General features: G+C 36.3%; 1 protein-coding gene across 1 annotated transcript in view; it reads right to left on the bottom strand.

Moving 5' to 3' along the window:
- AP3B1 (adaptor related protein complex 3 subunit beta 1) overlaps nt 1-21,880 on the bottom strand; it is a 236,592-nt gene that overhangs the window by 58,109 nt on the left and 156,603 nt on the right. The window contains exons 21-22 of the mRNA XM_040225914.1: nt 21,530-21,602; nt 15,754-15,860 (exon numbers count right to left, since the gene is read on the bottom strand). Coding sequence (XP_040081848.1) covers nt 15,754-15,860; nt 21,530-21,602 — 180 coding nt within the window. The remainder of the gene's footprint in view (nt 1-15,753; nt 15,861-21,529; nt 21,603-21,880) is intronic.

Here is a 21,880-nt window from a genome sequence, read left to right as displayed (position 1 = left end):
TGAGCTTAAATTGTAAGAAAAATTATAAAATATGTGAACACAATGCACATGAAAATAACACATGTCAACTTTCTTTTTCTCCACTAGATGAAAAGGAGTTTTGGAATGGCTCTATAAGGATAGATTTGAGGTATAAACATTAGAAGTACTTGGTGGAAGTGGGGCAGAGAGAGAGGAAAATCAGTTATGATTCACGTAAAGGAAACTGGACATCAAAAAATGAGCCTGGAGTAGGGAAAAATTTTTGTCATTTAAAGACATTATATGCAGGTATGTATACATTATATTTTTGGTAACTTACCAAAAATGAAAAAGTGTTTAAGCATTGTCTGCACATTTGACACATATAGATAGACAACATCAATTTATATGATACTTTAGGAAGTATTATATATATATTCATGTTTATAGAGATCACAATTTAATTCGTTCATTAAAGGATCCTTTCTAGAAGTTGGTTTTTTCTAATTCTTATTGTAATTGCATTGTTCTAATCTTGTATTATAAAGGCAGCTGCTTGCCTATCATTTGTACTTTCCTCGTTAATCCTGACTCAGTGAATTAACCTTTAATTACAGCCGTTAAAATTGAAATGAGCCTCTTGTCTGGCTGGGGCTGCCCCCTTTCAGAGCATGATTCTGATGAGAATTTTTAGGGTCAATGAATATGTCCCATGTCATGTCTGATAGCTGCTAAAGATGTGAGGAGGTAAATGTTACCTTAGAAAGATGTGCTTTAAATTTTTAGGAGATCTGCTCTATTGATGGGAAAATAAAATAAAAATGTTAATTTTAGTTTCTCAGTTTACCAGGCTGTATATTTAGCCAAATTTAGAGCACATAAGATATATAAAGAATGGGCTATTAAGATACATTTAGTCAAACAAAGTAAAACAATAACTTACTCTCCATTTCAGTCTTAAATGTTACATGTTATAATAAAAGAAATATGTAAGGATCATGACTACTTTTGAGATATGTGCTTCATAAGAATAATTCTCACAATGAGGTAGTAAACTAGCAGGTTAACAATAGTCTTAAGCTGACATCAGAGGGAAAGGATTCTATAATAATGAAACTGGAAAACAGGAAAGATTAATTTCATTCATTTAATACACTTTTGATGAATTTCTATTATGGACTGAGCAGCGAGAACAGAAAGGCCAATAAAAAGGCCCTGTCCTATCTTCCAGGGACCCAGAGTCTAAGCCTTATTAGATTAATATATTTCTAATATAAAAGATAAGGCACCTTTCCCCTACACTGACACTGATGTTTACTAAAGTCACTTGCTGTCTCCCTCTTAATTTCCCACAGACTTCTAAAGAGCTAGAACTGAGGGATGTTAGAAACAATCTATTACATATTACAGTCTTCTTATTTCACAGATGACAATCTGAATGGAACTCAAAATTTAACATACTATCTTAAATTTACAAGATAACTTTGGCAAGGCACATACGTAGTGAAGCACGGATGCCAAAATCTTCAGTGAAAATATGAGGTAAGTTTCTGAAACTGTATACTTTTTAAATAAAACTTACTAGGAAAACTTTCAAACATAAACAAAAGCAGAGAGAATAACATAAAGAACAAGGCACTCATCACTACCTTTCAAAAAACTATCAGTATTTGTCCAATCTTGTTTAATCTTTTGTTCTACTTCAAATGTCAGATGATACAGTAATTTCATCAGTAAACAGTTTGGTTTGTATATCTAACAGATAAAAACTTGTCAAGAACTTACAATACTATTATCACACCTAAAAGAAAAAACAAACTCCCCCAATTTCATGTAAAATACCGTGTTCACATTTCCTCGACAGTCATATATATATATATCTTTTTAGAGTTGGTTTGCTTGAGTCGGGATTCAAACAAGACACATTTTGTTGGTATCTAACCTAAATTATGCATGTTAAAGAACACAGTAAAAATCTGTTTTGCTATCTTTTTTAGCAGAAGTGTATAGTAGACCTTTAGTAATAATTTAGAATTTAGGGGAGATATTTATATATTCAGTAATGTGGAACAGTTGCAAATGTAGAGAAATAACCCATATTGATAGGCCTATAAAAGCTGTCTGTAATTATATTCCTGAATGATTTGAATAACAGTGTATCTGATATATTCTAAGATAAGTGGCTTTTACTTTTCTTTGATATTAGGGTCATAGACTGTACTTATCTATTTTTACTCCATGTTCTCCTCTCTCTGGTAATAAATTAATTTCTTAGTGTTAGTTTGGTGTGTGCCTGAAAGCTAAATTCATTTTCTTTTCCTTTGAAGAGAAACAAAGTTTCTCTAAGTATCACAGTAAGATTTTTCATGTTTAGGGAAAGTTTTTCATGTTAAAAGACTTAATACTATTAAATAACACTTAATGGAATGGAAAACCAATTTTCCATACCATGCCTTGTCCTATGTTCAGAAAATTTTTGGCAAGCTTTTAAAAGAGGAACAGAGGTAATAGAAGTTAACTTGATTGATACATAATTAAATAATAATTAAAACATGACTGGCCAATGCATAATAATCTAAGATATCTTAAAGCTTAAAAAATATTTTTCACTGTAGATATCACAATTCAACACAAGCAACAAAATTCACAACGTGGCAGCTGACAGTAATACAATGTTCAATCAGTTTCAAATGTGGAAAATAAAATTGCCAGAAAAGATTAAATTCTTTTTAAATAACTGGTACTCTAAAACCTTTTATTTCCGAGTGTAGTACATATAATTGTAATTAATGAAAACTAAAAACAATAATCTTAGGAAAAGTCTCAAGTGAACTGCCTTAAGTTCTAAAGATGGAACCCACAGCAAGGACAAGAACTACTCACCACAAAGTAACAGGAACCATCATGTCTTTAATTCTTCTGTTTCTTACAAATTAATACACATATTTTCTTTGTTTTGGTGGTAACCTTTTTTTTTGTTTTGCCATAAAAACTACTGTTAGCAATTGATATAGTGGATTTTTCACTGTGGAGAATTCAAGACTTAAGACTGCCATATATTTGTTTAAGGCAAATAAAAAATATTTTTACAATAAAAAAACCTATAGCTAAAATTGATAACAATATCTTTTTAAAAAGCAGCTCCTTTTAATAACCTAGGACAGGGAGAAATGATAATGATCTGTTACTAACTATGAGACCTTTGAATTAATACAGAAATAAAAAGATAAAGCAGTAATATAGCATACCTTAAAGATTAATTTAAAAATTAAAGCAACTCATATGCAGAAGAGAATTAAATAAAAGAATAAGATGGGACATGGCTGGGCAATGGAAGCACAAAATACTGTCAGACTTTAATTAAAAAATGTTTTCAATTTAAGCAGACCCAGGCCAGTGATTTTTCATTATTTTTACCACAGTTCCATGACTACTGACATTTTCATCAGAACAAATAAAGGATTTTTCCCAAATTTAAAATGACAAAATTATTTTTAATTTTAACTTATAATTTCTTCCTTCTTTAAAGTCAAGGAAATTTTCGATCTGAGCTGGACTTGTCCCTTAGCCTGAGGCTTGATTAAGTTTTTAAAATATAAAAAACACATATTTAAAAAAATACAATTTTTCCAGCATCTCAGAAGACAATCTTTACCAGAGACATGTTATCATTTGTATGGGAATGAGGCTATGTATTCGTGAAATATCTAGCATATGACTTAGTAAGACCCTTGTACAAAAACTCTGGAAGCAATCTGTCCTTGTAGACAAACTAGAAGAAAGCCAGCACTCTGGCAGTAGAAGACAGCAGATTGGAAAACAAAATTAAAATGCCCTGCTGCTGCTGCTAAGTCACTTCAGTCGTGTCCAACTCTGTGCGACCACATGGACTGCAGCCCACCAGGCTCCTCCGTCCATGGGATTTTTCAGGCAAGAGTACTGGAGTGGGTTGCCACTGCCTTCTCCGTAAAATGCCCTAACCCAGTATCAATTTTAAAAAAGTGAAAGGCCTAGCTAAGATCTAAGTCCACTTTCGAGAAATGGAGATCAACTTCAGTTACAACTGTCCATCATTATGATGCGATTATCTGAGTAATTCCACAGGCTGTTTTAGCAAATTCAGACTGAGAAATTCAGGTTCTGCATCATGAATTATGGCTTGTTTTTTCTTCATGTTGTTTTAAAACTGACAAAGTGACTTCAGTGCCAAAAGCAGGTCTGTTAGGTACTGTTGATTTTCCACTTAATTTCCTATAATACAAACTGGGTCAGGATCTCATTCCTAACCATGGATAGCTGTAACTCAAGTAGTTGCCAATCTCTGTCAATAGCAGAAGCTGTAGGCCTACTTGCCAGTTCTCCTATACTCCTTTCAGAGGAACTGAAACATTATCAGAACTAATGATAAACATGAACTTCAGGTAGTAAACTTGGTTTATATATTTAGGAAGAAAAAAAAAAAGGCTTTTCCTTGTGCCACTCCGCCTGTTCAAGGGCATTACATACGGGTTTTCTTTTTCTTACTTTCAGCCTGTAAATCCTGGAAGGGGTTGGGTTAGTCCATAAGTCATGTCTCACTCTTACAATTCCATGGACTGTAGCCCACCAGGCTCTTCTGGATTTTCCAGGCAAGAATACTGGAATGGATTGCCATTCCCCTCACCAGGGGATCTTCCTGCCCCGGGATCGAATCCGGGTCTACTACAGTGCAGGCAGGTTCTTTACCGACTGAGCCAGCAGGAAGTCCTGAAGGGGTTGCGGGGGGAGGGGGCCTTAGTTAAGTAGCTTCATATTGATAAAACAATGCCATCTTTTGGCTGCTCATAGGAAAATTCCATGCTGACTACCCATTATAATATGCACAAACCTCAGGTTAATGTTGCTGCTGCTACTGTCTTTACTGGACATTGTGAGAATCTATTTCTTCATTAAGTGATTTAATGACGATCCACAGTGTCACTTCAAAAAAAGCAGAGGTGAACAGCATGTACTCAAAATTACCCATCTACTTTTTGTTAGAGGGATGGTAGTTCAGATATTTAAATTCTAAACTGTGTTAAATGTCAAAAGTTAACTCCTGCTAGATTTTAAGCTACTACTGAAATAGGTGGCACTGTGGAGTGTAGCTAATATAAAATAACCGTATTTATGTATACAGTCATAGAAATGCTGACAACCTGCATTTGTAGAAATATCCCAAAGGGCAAACTAAGTTACAAAATGAAAATACTTAGTATACCGAAGTTACATAATTTTGAGGAAATTTTTATTTTGTTTTGCTCTTACTCAACTGTAAACTCCCTAAGATCTGGAACATAGCCTTGTACACAACTACATCTTTGGCTCCTCCTCATATTCTGCCCTGAATAAATACTTGTTGAATGAAAAAAAAAAAACCACTTAACTGGCATATGTAGTATGGTATCTGGTCTCATTTAAAGACAGATCTGGACTTTGTTCTAGCTCTTGAGAGGTAGCCTCTAAAGACTTGTAATTTCCAGAGTGATGGAGTGCCTTGATTATTCCTGGTGGGCCCCTAGAAAGCTTGGCGAAGCAGATAACCCAAGATGGAAGCTGACCACACCAGAAAGACCAACCATATGATTATAGAGGGTTGGGGCTCTAGGGCGCTGATATCAGACTGACTTAGAGGGGAAGATTAGAGAGTGAGTTCAGCCATGAGGCAGTTAATTCAGTCGACATTGCTTATGTCGTAAAGCCTCAATAAAAACTGGACATCTAAGTTTGGTGAGCTACCCTGGTTGGCAGTACTCCTGTATATACTACCAACTCCAACACAAGCAAAGCTTTAAGTTTGGGACACAACCAGAATCTCCTCCATAGACTTCTTCCTTTGGCTGATGCTAATTTTATCCTATTGTTACTTACAGGTGGTGCTAGTGGTGAAGAACCCACCTGCCAATGCAGGAGACATAAGAGACACGGGTTTGATCCCTGGGTCGGGAAGATACCCTAGAGGAGGGCATGGCAACCCACTCCACTATTTCTGCCTTGAGAATCCCATGTACAGAGGAGACTGGTGTGCTACGGTCCATGCAGTTGCAAAGAGTCGGACACGGCTGATGCGATTGAGCATGAGCATGCCACAGCAAAACTGTAATCCTAAACAGAGGGTTTTCCTGAGTTGTGTGAATTGATCTAGTAAATCATCATACTTGAGGGTAGTTTCAGAAAACCCTTCAACTTGCAGCTGCCTTAGCAGTCTTGGACAAACTTAGCAATCTGGAGGACTCTGCATAACATCATGTGCTTAGTTGCTCAGTTGTTTGTGTCCGACTCTTCGAGATCCCATGGACTGTAGCCTGCCAGCCTCCTCTGTCCACAGGATTTTCCAGGCAGGAATACTGGAGTGGGTTGCCATTTCCTTCTCCAGGGTATCTTTCTCACCCAGAGATCGAACCAACATCTCTTACAGCCTCCTGCTTTGGCAGGCGGATTGTGGATTCTTTACCATCATGCCACGAGGGAAGCCAGTAACATCAAGGAAGCCTGTAACATCAAGTTGGGCTAACTCCAAATAACATATTGTATCAAACTGACATTTCCTTTTTGCAACCCTGGTTTCTCTTTCATGGACTGTTCTTGGAATTACTTACTACTCCTTAATATATTACCGCTGTCCTTTATAAAGATTGCTTTTCTTAATGAACCTTCCCACAGCCTCCTAAGTTAAATTCCACTTAGGGACTGTGATCCATGAGGATCAAACTGGTTATATTACAGCAGCTAAGTCAGCGCTTCCTCACTAATGTACCACAAATGGGTCAGAGGTATGCTGTGCTACTGCCTCTGCCATTAACCTCAGAAATGTCAGGTGTTACCTGTGAAACTGGAGCTCCAGGCCTGGGTACCTCCCATCTTCTGCAGCATCTCTGTTTACTCCAGAGCACAACACAAATACTGTGTGTGTGTTAGTCACTCAGGCGTGTCTGACTGTTTGCTATCCCATGGACTATAGCCGGCCAGGCTCCTCTGACCATGGAATTATCCAGGCAAGAATACTGGAGTGGGTAACCATTCCCTTCTTCAGGGGACCTTCCCGACTCAGGGACTGAACCCAGGTCTCTGGCAAATTCTTTAATATCTGAGCCACCTATTATCACTTTTCTCTATGTACCGAGATATAAGAAAGAAATCATTATTATAATTTTCTCATGATAGTATGTCACCAACATTCTCCAGCATCAGACTTGGTTATTCCAACCTCTATGTTATGCTTTAGCCACATTAAACAACTGTTTCTCCAACTTTCCAACATTTCTAATACTCTAGGTGAACAATGCATACTTGTGCTGTGCTCTACTTAGTCGCTCGGCTATGCCCGACTCTCAGTGACCCGACAGAGTGTAGCCCTCCAGGCTCATCTATCCATGGAATTCTCCAGGCAAGAATACTGGAGTGAATTGCTATCCCTCTTCCCAAGCCAGGGATCAAACCCAGGTCTCCTGCATTGCAGGCGGATTCTTTACTGTCTGAGCCACCAGGAATAATTCATTTTTATTTCACATTTACTCTTAATACGCAAACTTTATCCCTCCTCTTCTTTTCTCATCCTTTCCAGGGGACTAATATTCTGAGGATTGCTGCTACTGACTTTGGGGGGTCTAGGGTATAAGAATTTAGAAACTCTTAGCCTAACAATAATATATTAAAAAAAAAAAGAACTTTTCTAGTAATTCACTAAAAACTCAGTTTCTTTACTGATATACTCTCAGTTCAGTTCAGTTCAGTCGCTCAGTTGTTTCTGACTCTTTGTGACCCCCCAGACTGCAGCACGCCAGGCCTCACTGTCCCTCACTAACTCCCAGAGTTTACTCAAACTCATGTTCATTGAGTCTGTGATGCCATCTAACCATCTCATCCGCTGTTGTCCCCTTTTCCTCCCACCTTCAATCTTTCCCAGCATCACGGTCTTTTCAAATGAGTCAGTTCTTCTCATCAAGTGGTCAAAGTATTGGAGTTTCAGCTTCAACACCAGTCCTTCCAATGAATATTCAGGACTTATTTCCTTTAGGATGGACTGGTTGGATCTCCTGCAGTCCAAGGGACTCTGAAGATCTCTAACACCACAATTCAAAATCAATTCTTTGGTGCTCAGCTTTCTTTATACTCCAATTCTCACATCCATACATGACTATTAAAAAAACCATAGCTTTGACTAGATGGACCTTTGTTGACCAAGTAATGTCTCTGCTTTTTAATATGTTGTTTAGGTTGATTGTAACTTTTCTTCCAAGGAGCAAGCGTCTTTTAATTTCATGGCTGCAATCACCATCTGCAGTGATTTTGGAGACCTCAAAATAAAGTCTCTCATTGTTTCCCCATCTATTTGCCATGAAGAGATGGGACCAGATGCCATGATCTTAGTTTTCTGAATGTTGAGTTTTAAGCCAACTTTTTTAAATTTTTATTTTTTTTTACTTTACAATATTGTATTGGTTTTGCCATACATCAACATGAATCCACCACAGGTATACACATGTTCCCCATCCTGAACCCCCCTCCCTCCTCCCTCCCCGTACCATCCCTCTGGGTCGTCTCAGTGCACCAGCCCCAAGCATCCAGAATCATGCATCGAACCTGGACTGGCGATTCGTTTCTTACATGATATCATACATGTTTCAATGCTATTCTCCCAAATCATCCTACCCTCTCCCTCTCCCACAGAGTCCAAAAGACTGTTCTATACATCTGTGTCTCTTTTGCTGTCTCGCATACAGGGTTGTCGTTACCATCTTTCTAAATTCCATATATATGTGTTAGTATACTATATTGGTGTTTTTCTTTCTGGCTTACTTCACTCTGTATAATTGGCTCCAGTTTCATCCATCTCATCAGAACTGATTCAAATGCATTCTTTTTAATGGCTGAGTAATACTCCATGGTGTATATGTACCACAGCTTTCTTATTCATTCCTCTGCTGATGGACATCTAGGTTGCTTCCATGTCCTGGCTATTATAAACAGTGCTGCGATGAACATTGGGGTACACGTGTCTCTTTCAATTCTGGTTTCCTCGGTGTGTATGCCCAGCAGTGGGATTGCTGGGTCATAAGGCAGTTCTATTTGCAGTTTTTTAAGGAATCTCCACACTGTTCTCCATAGTGACTGTACTAGTTTACATTCCCACCAACAGTGTAAGAGGGTTCCCTTTTCTCCACACCCTCTCCAGCATTTACTACTTGTAGACTTTTGGATCACAGCCATTCTGACTGGCATGAAATGGTACCTCACCGTGGTTCTGATTTGCATTTTTCTGATAATGAGTGATGTTGAGCATCTTTTCATGTGTTTGTTAGCCATCTGTATGTCTTCTTTGGAGAAATGTCTATTAAGCCAACTTTTTCACTCTCCTCTTTCACTTTCATCAAGAGGCTTTTTAGTTCCTCTTCACTTTCTGCCATAATTGTGGTGTCATCTGCACATCTGAGGTTATTGATACTTCTCCCGGCAATCTTGATTCCAGCTTGTGCTTCATCCAGCCTAGCATTTCTCATGATTTTCTCTGTATAGAAGTTAAATAAGCAGGGTGACAATATACAGCCTTGATGTACTCCTTTTCCTACACGGAACCAGTCTATTGTTACATGTTTAGCTCTAACTGTTGCTTCTTGACCTGCATACAAATTTCTCAGGAGGCAGATCAGGTGGTCTGGTATTCCCATCTCTTTCAGAATTTTCCACAGTTTGTTGTGATCCACACAGTCAAAGGCTTTGGCATAGTCAATAAAGCAGAAGTAGATGTTTTTCTAGAACTCTATTGCTTTTTTGATGATCCAGCGGATGTTGGCAATTAGACCTCTGGTTCCTCTTCCTTTTCTAAATCCAGCTTGAACATCTCGAAGTTCACGGTTCACGCATTGCTGAAGCCTGGCTTGGAGAAGTTTGAGCATTATTTTGCTAGCATGTGAGATGAGTATAATTGTGCAGTAGTTTGAGCATTCTTTGGCACTGCCTTTCTTTGGGATTGGAATGAAAACTGACCTTTTCCAGTCCTGTGGCCACTGCTGAATTTTCCAAATTTGCTGGCATATTGAGTGCAGCACTTTCACAGCATCATCTTTTAGGAACTGAAATAGCTCCACTGCAATTCCATCACCTCCACTAGTTTTGTTCGTAGTGATGCTTCTAAGGCCCACTTGACTTTGCACTGCACAATGTCTGGCTCCAGGTGAGTGATCACACCATCATGATTATCTGAAATACTCTAGCAAGCACCAAAATGTTCCTTTTTGACCATCTCTGGGCCAACTACCAATTAGTCTCATGGAAGACTGAAATAAACACTTTGTTCATACACAATTTTTACTAGTTCAGCTGGTAAAGAATCCACCTGCAATATGGCAGAAGTTGGTTTGATTCTTGGGTTGGGAAGATCTGCTGGAGAAGGAAATGTCTACCCACTCTAGTATTCTGGTCTGGAAAATTCCATGGACTACACAGTCCTTGGGGTCGCAAAGAGTTGGACACGACTGAGCAACTTTCACTTTAGTGTGAAAAAGGAACTGTTCTTTGGATTTCATTATAAATATTTTAGAAATTTCAAAAAATGAAACTTATCTATATTGTACTAAGCTATAAGAAAATAAAAACTCACTGAAATAAAAATCACATATGACAGAGAATATGATGACCTACATGGCCTTCTAGAACTAACACCAAAAAAAGATTCCCTTTTCATCATAGAGTACTAGAATGCCAAAGTAGGAAGTCAAGAGATATCTCGAGTAACAGGCAGGTTTGGCTTTGGAGTACAAAATGAAGCAGGGCAAAAGCTAACAGAGTTTTGCCAAAAGAATGCACTGGTCATAGCAAATACCCTCTTCCAACAACACAAGAGACGACTCTATACACGGACAACACCAGACAGGCAATACCAAAATAAGATTGATTATATTCTTTGTAGCTAAAGATGGAGAAGCTCTATATGGTTAGCAAAAAGAAGACCAGGAGCTGACTGTAGCTCAGATCATGAATTCCTTATTGCAAAATGAAGAAAGTAGGGAAAACCACTAGACCATTCAGGTATGACCTACATTAAATCACTTACGATTACACACTGGAAGTGACAAAGAGATTCAGGGGATTAAATGTAATAGACAGTGCCTGAAGAACTTTGGACAGAGGTTCGTGACGGAGGCAGTGATCAAGACCATCCCCAAGAAAAAGAAATGTAAAAAGGCAAAATGGTTGTCTGAGGAGGCCTTACAAATCACTGAGAAAAGAAGAGAAGCGAAAGGCAAAGAGAAAATGAAAGATATACCCATCTGAATGTGGAGTTCTAAAGAATAGCAAGGAGAAACAAGAAAGCCTTCCTCAGTGATCAATGCAAAGAAATAGAGGAAAACAATCGAATGGGAAAGACTAGAGATCTCTTTAAGAAAATCAGAGATACCACTGGAACATTTCATGCAAAGATTGGCATAATAAAGGACAGAAATAGTACAGACCTAACAGAAGCAGAAGATATTAAGAAAATGTGGTAAGAATACACAGAAGACCGATACAAAAAAAGACCTTAAGGACCTAGATGAAAGTGAAAGAGTAGTGTGAAAAAGTTGGCTTAAAACTCAATATTCAAAAAACTAAGATCATGGCTTCTAGTCCTACCACTTCATGGCAAATAGATGGGGAAACAATGGAAACAGAGTTTTTATTTTCTTGGGCTCCAAAATCACTCCAGATGGTGCAGCCATGAAATTAAAAGACACTTGCTCCTTGGAAGAAAAGCTATGACCAACCTAAACAGCATATTAAAAAGCAGAGACATTACTGTGCTGATAAAGGTCCATCTAGTCAAGGCTATGGTTTTTCCAGTAGTCATGTATGGATGTGAGAGCTGGACCAAAAAGAAAGCTGAGCGCCGAAGAATTGATGCTTTTGACCTGTGGTCTTGGAGAAGACTCTGGAGAGTCCCTTGGACTGCAAGGAGAATCAAACCAGTCTATCCTAAAGGAAATCAGTCCTGAATATTCATTGGGAGGACTGATGCTGAAGCTGAAACTCCAATACTTTGGCCACCTGATGCGAAGAATGATGTCATCTGAAAAGACCCTGATGCTGGGAAAGATTGAAGGTGGAGTAAAATACATAATATATAATATAAAATATTATAATATAAAATACATAATACATATATTATGTATTTTACCTCAACTTTATAAAATTCTATACTCACGCTAGTTTTTAAATGTAAGGAGAATGAAAGAAGAAAATGCTATTATATGTAGTATTTTCCACAGTTTCTCTAGGCAAGGAGTTATATATATATATATATATATTACCCCAAAAGCAGTCATTTTGTAATAGGCATGGTAAGCATGTATATGAATGACATGTATATGAATGGGGCTTCCCTGGTGGCTCAGACGGTAAAGCATCTGCCTGCAATGTGGGAGACCTGGGTTCGATTCCTGGGTTGGGAAGATCCCCTGGAGAAGGAAATGGCAATCCACTCCAGCACTCTTGCCTGGAAAATCCCATGGATGGAGGAGCCTGATAGGCTACAGTCCATGGGGTCGCAAAGAGTCGGACACAACTGAGCAACTTCACTCACTCACTCACTCATCACTTAATTTTATGCCACATTTTTTAATCTCATTCAAAGATTTATAAAACCACTTTTATTAAGGCTATACAACATTCTTTAATTTGACTCTGCCATACTTGATGCAACCATCATTCTCCTATCACCAGGCACTGTGGTTATAAATAACCATGCACATAAACCTTTGTATTTCTCATTATTTCCTTAGAAGAAAAACCTGCACGTGAGATTACTGGGTTTCCCTTGTGGCTTGGTAAAGAATCCATCTGCAATGCAGGAGACCTGGGTTCAATCTCTGGGTCAGGAAGATCCCCTGCAAAAGGGAATGGCTACCCATTCCAGTATTCTTGCCTGAAGAATTCCTTGGAGAGAGGAGCTGGTGGGCTACAGTCCATGAGACTGCAGAGTTCGACACGAATGACTGGCTAACACTTTCACTTTCACAAGATTACTGTGTCAAACAATATGCATATTTTGATGACTCTATACACAAATGCCCAAACTGCCATCCAGAATGACGGTTTAGACCGACATCAGTGGAGAAGTGTATAACGCCTGTTTTACTGCGTCCCTCATCTGCTTTATGGATTAATCCAGGGAAGATTCATCCAATAAATATTATACCACATTCCCCACAACTTTCACCTGTCTTGCTGGGCATTCATAACGTGAAACTCTGTTTAAAAATCACCTGGTCCTAGAACACTTTTCATATCAGTACAAAGTAGTCTTTCATGGGAGGGGGGGCCCACATTGCAAGGTTTTAAAATAATCAATTTTCCAGGAATAACTATCAGAAAAACCATTCAATGTTTTGGAAAATCATGTAACACCACACCTCATGGCATTTGGGTTGCTAATACAATCATATAGTTTTATCAGTTTGCATTTAGAGTTGCTGGCATCATTTCACTACTTCACTACATTTCTAATGTAGTCATGGTCAAACATTTACCAATCACTGTACTATTTATTAGAAAGTAATTTTTTCTTTCTATTGAATCGGGGTAATGTGTTGACTTTTAAATTAAGGATGTACTCATCCATGAATTTTATTTTAGGATTCAAGAGACCTTTGCATTTGTTGAGGTCCCATACCATTACTGGGGCTTTTAATTTTTGAGGACTAGTCTTTGAGTATTTCCTTTGATGTCTTTAGTCTATTTCTTTCTAAATTTGTACATCTAATGAGAAAACTTATGCTTTGGTTCATTCAGCTTTCTAAAGCACTGTTTCGAGGGCTGAACGTGAGATCAGGAGCCATGATATTCTGCATCAGAACACTCGATTTATTTCCATAGGTTCTACTTCTCAAGGCTCTACTTTTCTCTTTGTTTAAAGTTCTACTGGTTTCTTTATTGGCTTGTTGCTGGTGAATTTCTGATTGCCATTCTTGTTACGATTACTTGGTTGACCATTTGGTTAGCTTCTGGGGATGAAGGCTGTGATCCTGCTTCACTTGGTAGTTCTTTTTTTTTTGGCATACTCTTTGCATAGAGTGCTTTTGAAGAGATCATCTCAATAAATATTTTCTTTAGTATAAAAAGATGAGTCCTTCAATTACTTTGTGATAAGTGAAAATTTACTACAAGCTTTTCTAATCTCAACTGCATTCTTCTTACAGCTAATACAGTGTGAGTCTACTCAGGGTCCATTATCACGTATTATACCACTTCCAAAAATATTAGCTAATATTTATTGAGTGATGACAATGTGCCAGTCACTGTTCTAAGAGCTTCACATTTATTATCTCATTAATCTGGCAAGAACCTGTGAAGTAGATATTATCTTCATAGGAAACTTAGGTGCAGAGAAGCTACTTACTAATTTGCCTAAGGTCACATAGCTAGTGTGGCAAGGCAGGGATTTGCTTTTTGGTCATCTGATATCAAACCCAAGTTATTCATCTACCACCTTATTGCCTCCCAAGTTTTTAGGGTGCTCCCTTTGCCTCGAAAACTTACTGTGCTTCACTATAGATTTTTCTGATGACCACTTTCTCCTTACAGCCTACTACAGATGCTTAATAACTATTTATTACTTAAATGAAATAATTATCCACTTTCCCCTCATCTCTTCTAATGTGCCTTGTCCTTTTAGCAACAAGGACAAACTAAAGTCCCAAATACCGCTTTACTCATTTCTGAGTGATAAAGAGATAATCATGTTCTACAAACTGAAAAACAACATGATAAACTTAAGAGTTTTCGCCTGTATTTTCTGAGTTGACCAATGCTAAAGGGAAATGCATGGAGCTCTTTTGGGTGTTTCATTGCACAGCCCTGATATCACATTTGCTTTGAAGAGGAGATCTGTTGGTAGCACTGTATAAGAATTAGGTACTTTTCTCTCTTATCTCTGGCAGAAGCAGTTCTGTGTTTCCTGGCAGCTCAAATCACCAATCATGTACCCTGCTAGCCCTGGTAACTACTGGTACAGCAGATCTTTTCAAGCTACCCGTGTGCCCATCAGAACTTGCTGTGCTATTGCTTAGTTTGTCAGATTTCCAACAAAAAATTAATAGGCGGTCAAGCATATCAACAGATTACACATCTTAGGTAGCACGCCTGATTTAGAGTGAAAGGTTAGTGGATATAACATGCTAACACAGAAAAAGTTACTGTAGTTTCAGATACTCTGACAGGCTGACGGCTTTGGCATTATTTTGAGAGAGGTAAGCCTCTTGCCTTGCTGCCAAGTCAGTCCCCACAAATAATATTAAAGAATTTTCTTAGAGACATTAAGGCATGTACATATATAATGCAAATAGATAAAAAGATAATGTAAAAAGAAATACAATCTTGACTTTTTAAATAAAACCAGGCAGTTTTAGTAGCCTATGGTAAAGGAATAGTGCGGTAGGCATAGAATGATGATGAGAATGGGAGTCTCTTCATGTAGAAAACAATTCTTCAAGACAGAATCTATGTATATAAACTAATTCAATGTGGCAAAGAACTTTCATAAGTTAGAGATACATAACAGTACCAGAGAAAAATGTACACATGGTAAGTAAGTGTGGATAACAAGGAGAAATTGAGACAACAATGGTTTGGATACAGCTAATTAAAAATATATTTACAAAATTAAAAGGTTAAATTTGAAATACATTTGTTAAGAGGAAGAACTGTTTGAGGCTAAGAATCTAATTATTTGTATTTTTAAAAAAAAGATGCAATGGCATCATTTGAAAACTGAGCTAATACATTTTGAAAATTACTTACGCTAATGACTGATGAAGTAGCTGACAAGTTTAAACCTTCAAGATCAGCGATCAGGCTTGGAGAAAGAGCTGGGGTGGGAAGTGCAACTGGAGTGGACACCGGGTTGACTGAAAGTAAAGGGCCAAATTAGCACATGTGCATGAAAATTTAATTCATATTACTAAAAGCAACATTTTTATTTTGCTGGTAAATCTAATTAAATTACTTTGATTAATAAGTCTATGACAATTCTATTTAACATCTTGATTTAGTCAAGCTATTATCAAGTCATGGCAGTTATTAGTCTTAGCTTTCAAAACATAATGACAAATCCTATAACAAAATAAGAATATAAATACCTTGAGTAATACTTTTTGAAAATTTTAATCTCCTAACATTATCACTAACATTAATCACCCAGTAACTTAACCAAAAGAAAAAGGTAAAGGAACATTTTTTCAGACTAATGTAAAGGATAACAACAGCTCTCAAGAGAGTTTTCCAGTTGGGTTAAAAGCCTTTAAAGTGTTTATTAAATCTTTTCTCTATTTTATTCTCCACTGTAATAATTATAAGGGGCCCAGACTACCTAATTCACTTCTAATTATACTTTGTCAGCAAAAGCTATGAGCTAGATAGAAATATTTGATTCTATCAATAAAAAAATTTGAAAATCTTTTTTAAACACAAATTTGATCACGTCACTGTCATGCTTAAAACTCTTCAAAGATTTACAGTTATGTACAAAAATAAAGTCCAATTCCTTATTTAAATGTACAAGGTCTTCTATGATCTAGCTCTGCACTGCCCAATAGAACTTTCTGAGATGATGGAAATGTTCTGTAACTGTAATGGCCAACATGACGGTCATTAGCCTGTATACCAACTGCACTCCTGAAATATGGCTAGTGTGATCAAAGAACTGCATTTTAAAATTTAATTAAATTTAAACAGCTACACGTGGCCAGTGGCCAGCATACTAGGCAGGTCTAGCTTAGCTCCAATTTCACCAGTCATTCCTATGTTTTAGCTCTACCAAGTAAGTTTCCAAGATCTTGCTTCATGTCTTTGAACCTTGTATATTCTATTCCCTTTGCCTAAATGTCCTTCTCTGGCTTGTTCACCTTGCAATCTATATCCATTAAGGTATCACTGAGGGGGAAGGCACAACTAGACTCCCTGAAACACAGTTTTTGTGTGTCTTCTTTGTTCTACTGGTATACTTGGATACACTTCTACAACTATACTTCTCTTGTAATACAAATGTGTGTCTTTAAATGTTTTCATTTCTCCTGGTCTGTGTGAGTGGACTCTGACACATTAATTTTCAGTACTTAGTCATTGTTCAACTGTTTGTTGAATGAAATAAATTTAAATGTGGAAAAAGTTTTAGCTTCCAACAAGTTCTCACTCTACCACAACACTATAAAGTAAGTAACATTACCTTCATGTGGCATCACTTTTCAAGCATCTTTTTCTCACTTTAGTCTCACATAATCTTATAAGTTAGGCAGAACAAATATTAATTCATAAAATTATCATTAAGTATTTTTTGAACAATGGAGCAAGTGAGAGACAAAGAAGTTCAAGATATGGTCCCTGACTTCAAGAAACTTAAAACCCAACTGAGAAAAAAAGATATACATGCTTGAAGACAAAAAAAAAGTAACAATACAGTCCATAAATGATATTGCCAAAAGAAGAAAAGTTTCAAAAAGGAAATCTGAAAATCTCAACATGCCCAAGAGAAAAAGCAGCGTGGAGGCTGGGTGGAGGAGGGAGTGGAGCCCCTCAGCTGCTCCCCTACTCTTAAAGGAGTGTGTTCTTAGTGTGAAGCACAGCTACAGTATCTCCATGCTTCCTTAGACATATGTCAAAAACCACTAACAATTAGCAAGTGCCATAGGGAACTGCAAAAAAAAAGGATCAATGGGGATAGAGTGGTAAGAGAAGGCTTGGTGAGTAGGAGGGAATGAAGCTCGGTTTTAAATTAAGGGTAGAATTCAAATTAAGAGGAAAGGAAGAAGCTGGTTAGTTACTGAATGAGATGATGTAAACAAAGGCTGAGAGGTGGGAATGAAGAGCTCAGGGGATTGGATTTATCCTATAAATCAAAGAGAACTATGAAAAATCTACCAGAAAGAGGAACAGTAAGATATATGGTACTGCATAATAATTAGTCAGAGGCTAGGGTAAGAGACAGACTGAAGAAACGTAAAGAGCACTCAGGTTGGCAGTGAGGAAGAATTTATGATAGTTTAGGCACGATATGATGAGGACTGAAGTAAGATAATGGTATGAATAGGCAGAAGGGGCATTTATATAAAGACAGTGTAAAATGAAGCATACGGAGATTAAAACTTGCAAAATCATAAAACAAGTGAATGGAAGACCACTGTAGGACAAGAAATTGGTTCTTCCAATTGGAATCAAAATGTGTTGCCTTTCCATGCAACATGTAACTTTTCCAGTGGGCTCTAAGGGCATGTTTGTCCATTTGTTTGTCTATCCAACCAATCCAAAATATTAGATGACCACGTAAGAAATAAAAAACTGAGTATGAAATAGCCTCTGATTTTAATCACAGCTTGGCCAAAGACAGAGAAGAACAATTCACACCACAGGTAAGCCTGACTCTTACAGGAAAACATATAAGCTTTCAGTATCATTTCAGAAGACTGAGGTTCTGGCATTAAAGAAATGATTACACATCTGTTTACAGGTCTGGCAAGATGGAAGCTGGCACTGAAAGTTTATCCTAAATAGGATTCTGCAGGCAGCTAACTATGGTGAATTAATGAGTAAGAAATAAAACGACTCTATAGTGCTTTTTTTTTTAAGGCATACAAATTAAAATGAGATACCATTTCCACCTATCAAACTGGCAAAGTCAATTTTTAAATACAAAACCCAGCACTGGTAAAGCAGGGTAAAGGGAATCTGGCACTCTCATAATACTACTGTGTAAGTTGGTACCAACTCTGTGGAAGGCAATTTTAGACAGTAGAATTCTTCATAGCTTTTGTCCTGGTAATTCTATTTCTGGGAATTTATCTTAAGGATATAGTCATGGAGACAATGCAATAACATACTTACAAAGATGCATATAGCTTCACTGATTAAGACAGCAAGAAATGGAAACAATAGTTAATTAAATAATAAGTTTTATTTCCAACAATAGTAAACTTACAGTATAAAGGATAACCATACAGTCTAAAAAGTTGTTCAGGAATATTTATGGTAAAGAAAGAAATGTGAATGATAAAGAGAGAAAGAGGTAAATAATAAAACAATCTCAAATCTCCAATTTGGAGGAAAAAGGATTTGCCTATGAAAAGATGCTGAACTAATTTGTTAAAATGCTAACCCATTTTCTTTTCAAAACCTTCTACAAAACACTTTCTTTACTAAAGTATATTTAATAATTAGACAGTTGTTCTTCTGATCAAAGTTATGCTTCAAAATCTCAGTAAAACTTTTAATATATAAAAATTTTTAAATGAATAATTACTGGGTATTAAAAACAAACAGAAATAGGTCCTAGGTTGAGTTAAATGTAAGTTGGGATGAAATTTCCCTTAAAAAAAAAACTTACATTTAAATTCTTAAAACTTAGTTTTTAAGAAAATCTTTATTTCTGTATACTTTTTAAAAAGCTTTAAAAAGCAGTAATAGAAATTGTATCATTTTATATGTTTCTCTTTTCTCCTTAGCTGCCAGAAAATCCAGAGTCAAATGTAAGGAGAAAAGGAATGAGTATACTCTAGTACCTTGTAACATTGACTCTTAATTCCTTTTTAAAGGTCTGACTTTTAAAGGTTGTTCTTTTACAGTTTAAAACCTAAAACTTTACATATAAATGTAAAACATTCATTGTCTCAGAGAGATACAACATAAGTTGTTTTTTTTTCCCCCTCTCATCTGTCTCTAGGTCATTCTTAGATCCCATAGGGATCGGAGCTAACATTGTTAAGTATATCTTCTGTAGCCTTCCAGAAATATACTATGTATAATCATATTTGTATTTATCTGCAGGATGTAGTTCTTTTTTTACTTCTTTTTTGACAGAGGAGTCATACTCTACATGTATCTTTTCAAACTTACAATGTTTCATATACATAATAACATAAACTAGCATATTAAAAAGGTGCTTCACTTTTCTTAATTGTTATATCACACTATTGGTAGACATTTATTTTCAGAACTGGGCTGTAAAAATAATGCCACAGTGAAATTTCTATATACCTTTGTACATTTTATTAATTCAACAAATAGTTACTGGGTTCCCACTATCTCCCAGATGTTGTTCTAGGTGGAAAGAATAACAGTGAGCAAGACAGACAATAAACAATACAAAAAAATATTTAAGATAATTTCAGATAGTGAAAAATGTCATGAAGACCATCAAGAATAATTCAATAAGTATGTAAGAGAAGGTGATCTTTAAGCTGAGATCTGAAAGATAAACAGCAGCTTGCCATCAGAAGATCAGGAAGAGGTGTTCTTAGCAAGGGAAACAGTAGAACAAAGGCCCTTGGCAGGAAGGAGTCTGGCATATTTCAGAAATGCAGAGGAACAGTGTGGATAACAGGTAGGCAGGAGTCAGAGCACTCAAGGAATACGGATATTAAGTGTAAAATTAAGCCACTAGGTTAAAGAGTCTAAAACAAGGATGGAATAAGAATCTGATTTTGCTAGTTTATCTAAAGGATAAATTCCTAGAAAAGAAATCCTAGGTCAAAAGGTGTGTGGAATTTAATATCTTGACAGACATTGCTCAAATGACCTCAAAAAACTACACTTATTTATATGCCTATGAAAAACATATGTATGGTATCTGCTTCTCCAAACCTTAACAATATTGGATGTTGCTTTAAAAATCTTAGCCAAGAGGTAAGAAATGATATAAACTTTAAAATCTTTGCCAGTAAGTGAGAAATTATTCAAATTTGGTTCCAATTTTATTTTTAGTTTCTCTGTTATGTATTTTTCAGTATTATATATTTTAATTTCTCTACACTAAGGATTTGCCATGACTATTAGAAATAGGCAAGGTAAACAACATATATAGAACAGTTCTATGACAGTATGACATAAATGCATAACTCACATCTGGCACAGGAAAACTATACTGCAAAATGACGGCAGTTTAATATTCAGAAATCTCACTTATTGTTACTCTTCCTCTAGTGCAAAACCTACCTACCCACAAAGTTAGTTCTACTGCCTTTCTCACAATTCAGGAGACTTTAAAGGAAGATGAATACACATCTTTGTAAAGGATTCTAACTTCTTAGAAGTAAATTTGGTGCACAAAGAGTTTTTGCAGTTACAATATTGATAGATATAAATTTTACTGTATTCCAAAAGGTTTGTGCTTATTTCTGTTCACACCCCAAGTGTGGCAAGTAGGAAACAGTGATGTCCTTTACATTTCCAATTACATCCCTAATTCCCTATATCCTTAAGTTAGATATCTTGATCCCCATAGTCAACATTTAACAATGTAGAAGTTGTGAGGTATGGATAATTATTCACTAAAACCAAATAGCTTAAAATGAATTTGATGCATTTTATTTGACCAATTATACTTATTTAGGTGATACAAAACTAACTGATATACAGAACAGATGGGAAAAAATACTAATAGAAATAATTTTTGATATTTTCTTGTCTATGTCTATAAATCTTTTGTAATAGATGTTGATTATTTTGAGACATGTAAATGAAAGTTACTATAAAAATGAAAAATATTACTGCTAAGCACAGATTAAAAGATTTAAATTTCAATACTTACAATCATCTAGATCTAGAAGTGAAACATCTTTGGTAAGAGGATTTCTATCTTGCTTTGTCTTTTTTTCTTTCTCCTATAAAATAATAAATATTTTATTTATTGCATATTCTATCTTAAAAATCTATGACATAGTCCTTAACATTTCAAAACAAACATTTTTCCCCTTTGCTTAGTCTTCCAGAAAAAAATCAAATTAAGTTTTTATATGGTTATGTGAAATGCTTTTTTGAATCAAAAATTCAGTTAGCGCATGATATTTCTTCTTCACCTTGCAAACTTTAAAAATATTTTTTACTTAGAGCTTATAAAGGACCTTCAGAAGGAAACTTAAAGTAAATAATTATTTTATAT

This window comes from Oryx dammah, unplaced genomic scaffold (assembly GCF_014754425.2).
Source record: "Oryx dammah isolate SB20612 unplaced genomic scaffold, SCBI_Odam_1.1 HiC_scaffold_26, whole genome shotgun sequence".
Classification (NCBI taxonomy): Eukaryota; Metazoa; Chordata; class Mammalia; order Artiodactyla; family Bovidae; genus Oryx; species Oryx dammah.
The sequence above is the reverse complement of the archived record's forward strand: the minus strand, read 5'-3'. Positions and strand labels throughout refer to the sequence as shown.